This window comes from Crinia signifera, chromosome 6 (assembly GCF_055691185.1).
Source record: "Crinia signifera chromosome 6, ASM5569118v1, whole genome shotgun sequence".
NCBI classification, from domain to species: domain Eukaryota; kingdom Metazoa; phylum Chordata; class Amphibia; order Anura; family Myobatrachidae; genus Crinia; species Crinia signifera.
In genome coordinates, this window is record NC_139222.1 from 31,485,699 (window position 1) to 31,489,107 (window position 3,409).

A 3,409-nucleotide genomic window follows, 5' to 3' on the forward strand; every position below is an offset into this window, starting at 1 on the left:
GAAAAATGAGGCAGAACAGGTTTGAAGTCGCACAGGACACTTTGGGCTATTTCACACACACCGGCTCCTGCCGGGCTGCGAAACCCCGCATGGCTAAAAGCCGTGCCGCACACTGTAGTTAATAATGGACACAATTGTGTTCATTCACGCCAGTTGCAGCTGGATCCCACCACTGGAAGGGGCGGCTGCGGGGCTGTGGCCATCCCTACCATTGTAAACTGCTTTGTGAGGCACGGCTTCCTGGCCGTGTGGGGTTTCGCCGCCGGCAGGAGCCGGAGCATGTGAAATAGCCCTAAGGGCCTGATTCAGTAGCAGTTACCAAGCGAATAATCTTTTCAGTATACCTTGCTGAGCATGCCCCCACAGCGGCGAAAATGGGAGCGTGGCCTCACGGCAGCTTCGCGGGTACAGGCCATGCCCCCTTTTCTGTAACCATGCCCCCCAAAAATTGACACGCGTCTATGGCGAGCTGTCCCACCTCCCTGAGGAAGAATGTTGGGAGGTATGCAATAGGTGGACCATTATTGGTCAACAGGCCATAGGTCAGGAATGCCTACTTTCTCCTGGAGAGGACAGCCAGCTAGAAAAAGAAGGGGCAGGGCCGGCGGCCGTGCTGGGAAAGGGGCGGGACTGGAGGCAGCACTAACCTAATAAAACCTATTTGAGGGTGTGGCCAATGCAATTGCATCATCCCCCCCCCCCCCCGCCGAGAGTTTACTGCGGGAGAATGGGGGGATCCAGGGGACTTACCCACCTTTCTGGGGGGCCAGGAAGAGGATCCAATTTCCGGGACCCTTCCCGCCATTTCAGGAGGGTAGGCAAGTATGTCATAGGTTGTTGCATGAGAACGGTTGACATACATTAGGTCTACATGGTCAAAAGGTAGACACAAGCAATTTTCCAACACGGAAAATGTCGCCGTGAAAATAGTCGACGTGATTTTTTTAACTCTTTTTTTTTTTTTTTACCATCAGTAAGTGGACATAGAAGTAGATTATATTAGTGCACGCAGTGCGAGGGTATGCAGCACACTTATACGGTGTCCATGTCGATCTATATCAACATAAACACCCCAAAAATGTAATAAAACGTCAACCTTTTTCATGTCGACCTTGCTGGATGCTACAATTAATTAACGGAATTACATTTTTCATGTATTGGTATCATTTGGGACTAATATCCAAGAAAACAAATTACTTTATTAGGGGGATGGAGCTCAGTTTTGTCAAGAAATAGAATATAAAACACGCTGATACCCCTAGCAACAAGAGTATCTGTAGTTCTACAGTACAGCACAAAAAAACATGCCCAGTCATGTACATTGCATAACCAGAGGCAGGCGCCTGCACTTCCTCAATTTCGTCACTAGATGTCGCCATTTATTTATATTATTGATGCCAAGAATCGCATAAACTGTGAGTCTGTGACATATTAATAAGCGCAAGGGAAGACAGCAGCAGCAGCAGCAGCAGCAGCAGCAGAGAGAGAGACAGAGAGACAGCTCTGAGTATGGACCGAGAGCGCCGGCTAACAGACAGCCTGCGGGTGGTGAGACATGGAAGGGAAAGGAGCAGCCTTGGCAAGGGAAGAAGGAAGAGAGTGCCAGGGTGGGCAGGAAGAGGAACACAGGAAGGAGAGAGAGCGACACTGAGCATGGTACAGAGGGTAACTGTCTATTCACTGTCTGTATAGTTGTATGACTGTGTAATGTGTGTGTGCTCAGCAATTACTCCCCTAGTCTCCCTGTAATCTCAGGGGCACCCAGTGATGGTGCTATGGCATGAGCTGTGCTGGGCTGCCACCTGTGTTGCTGGAATGTTGCAGCTTGTTGAGATGCCACTAACTTCTCTGCCCGCACTTGGAGGGTATCAGTCATTTGCAACAGATTGAAAACCATATGTAGTACCCCTGTTTTCCCTAGTTACATAAACCCAACAGGGTACTTGTGTAGTTTCACGGCGCCAGCATGGCACCATGCTACTTCCGGGTTCTACGCTCGCCACAAACTATGTTAAAAAAAGTAACTTAACTCCATGCCAACATGGATAGTTCATACCTCCACTATTCATGTTGGCATGGAGTAGATTTTAAATAGCGTGGCAAGCGTAGCGAGCCACCGAGCCCCGCAAGGGGACTCAGACGCACGGCGCCATGCTGGTGCCGGGAAACTACACAAGTACCCCCAACAGCAGCACCCCCTAGAGGCATACTTATACTATTGTGTGACCACTGAGAAGGTGTTGAATAGATCATCACCCACTGGTGCAGCCTTGTGTATCTGTGGTCCATTCAGCACTTATTGCACACTAGGTGATTCATCGCACCCTACGGGCGCTCTTCACACCGTCGTAAGGGCTGCGCCCCCTTAATTTGTGAACACTTGTATATGAGAAATATGGTTAGAATTGTATGAAAGATGCCTGTATTGCAACTTCAGTTATAGGTGAAATGTGTTAAATAGAGAGCATATGATGTGGAAGGGGGTGTGTATTGCTTTGTTTAATTAAAAAGCGGTTACAGAGTAAGATGTACATTGATAGTGTGGATGGTACAGTGACATTTGTGGGTGTGGGGGGGGGGCTGTGTGTGCATGTTGTTTAGGTGTGTGTGTGCAATAGTATAGTAGGGTGTTTCTGAGTCAGCGGCTCCCCACTGGCGGAGGTCACGACACAGGAAAACAGGAGGCTGGGTAGTGATAGGGGTGTGTGGTAATAAGGGGGACTAAAGAGGAGGGTGGGAGATACTGTGCAGCTTCTGCCAGTGGGTGAGGGTCCAGCGTGGCAGTACAGGAGTACAGGATGGTGGCCCTTAGTCAGTGTCTCCTCCTACTGGGTGGGGAGTTCGGGTGCATGAGAGCAGGAGGCTGGGCTATGAGGCATGATAGGGGCATGTGGGCAAAACAGCGTCAGCGACTCCCCAGTGGTGGAAGTTAGAGTTCAGGAAAGCAGGAAGCTGGGTAGTGATAGGGGTGTGTGAGTATACGGGGGACTAAAGAGGGGCTTAAGGGTGCTGTGAATTGTGGAGGGGCGCGGGGGTGCCGTGAATCAAGGGAGGGAGGGGCGCAGGTGTCCGCGAATCGCGGGAGAGGGCGGGGGTCCGCAAAGCATGGGAGGGGGCGTGAATTGCGGGAGGGGGGGTTGCGAATTGCGGGAGGGGGGGTGTGCGGGGGGTGACGTGAATCGTGGGAGGGGGGTGCGCGGGGGGTCCATGAATTGCGGGAGGGGGGGCACGGGGCGCGATGAATCACCTAGTTGGTTATATATTCTTGTAGAAGGATGGTAGGATGTTGCTGTCATACAGAATGCATTTACATAAACAGTAATAGTAGCAGTAAAAGATCTGACTTTAAAACACCTACAGTAAAACAGAACAGGTGTTATATATTATACAAAGAATTGGTTGATGATGA

The 3,409-nt window shown here is 50.4% G+C and overlaps 1 protein-coding gene across 1 annotated transcript in view; it reads left to right on the forward strand.

The window, feature by feature from the left end:
* Positions 1–1,430: 1,430 nt before the first annotated feature.
* Positions 1,431–3,409, forward strand: part of POLD4 (DNA polymerase delta 4, accessory subunit) — a gene marked incomplete at its 5' end in the record, with an annotated part of 16,047 nt that continues 14,068 nt past the window's right edge. The window contains one exon of the mRNA XM_083150019.1: positions 1,431–1,665. Coding sequence (XP_083006145.1) covers positions 1,431–1,665 — 235 coding nt within the window. The remainder of the gene's footprint in view (positions 1,666–3,409) is intronic.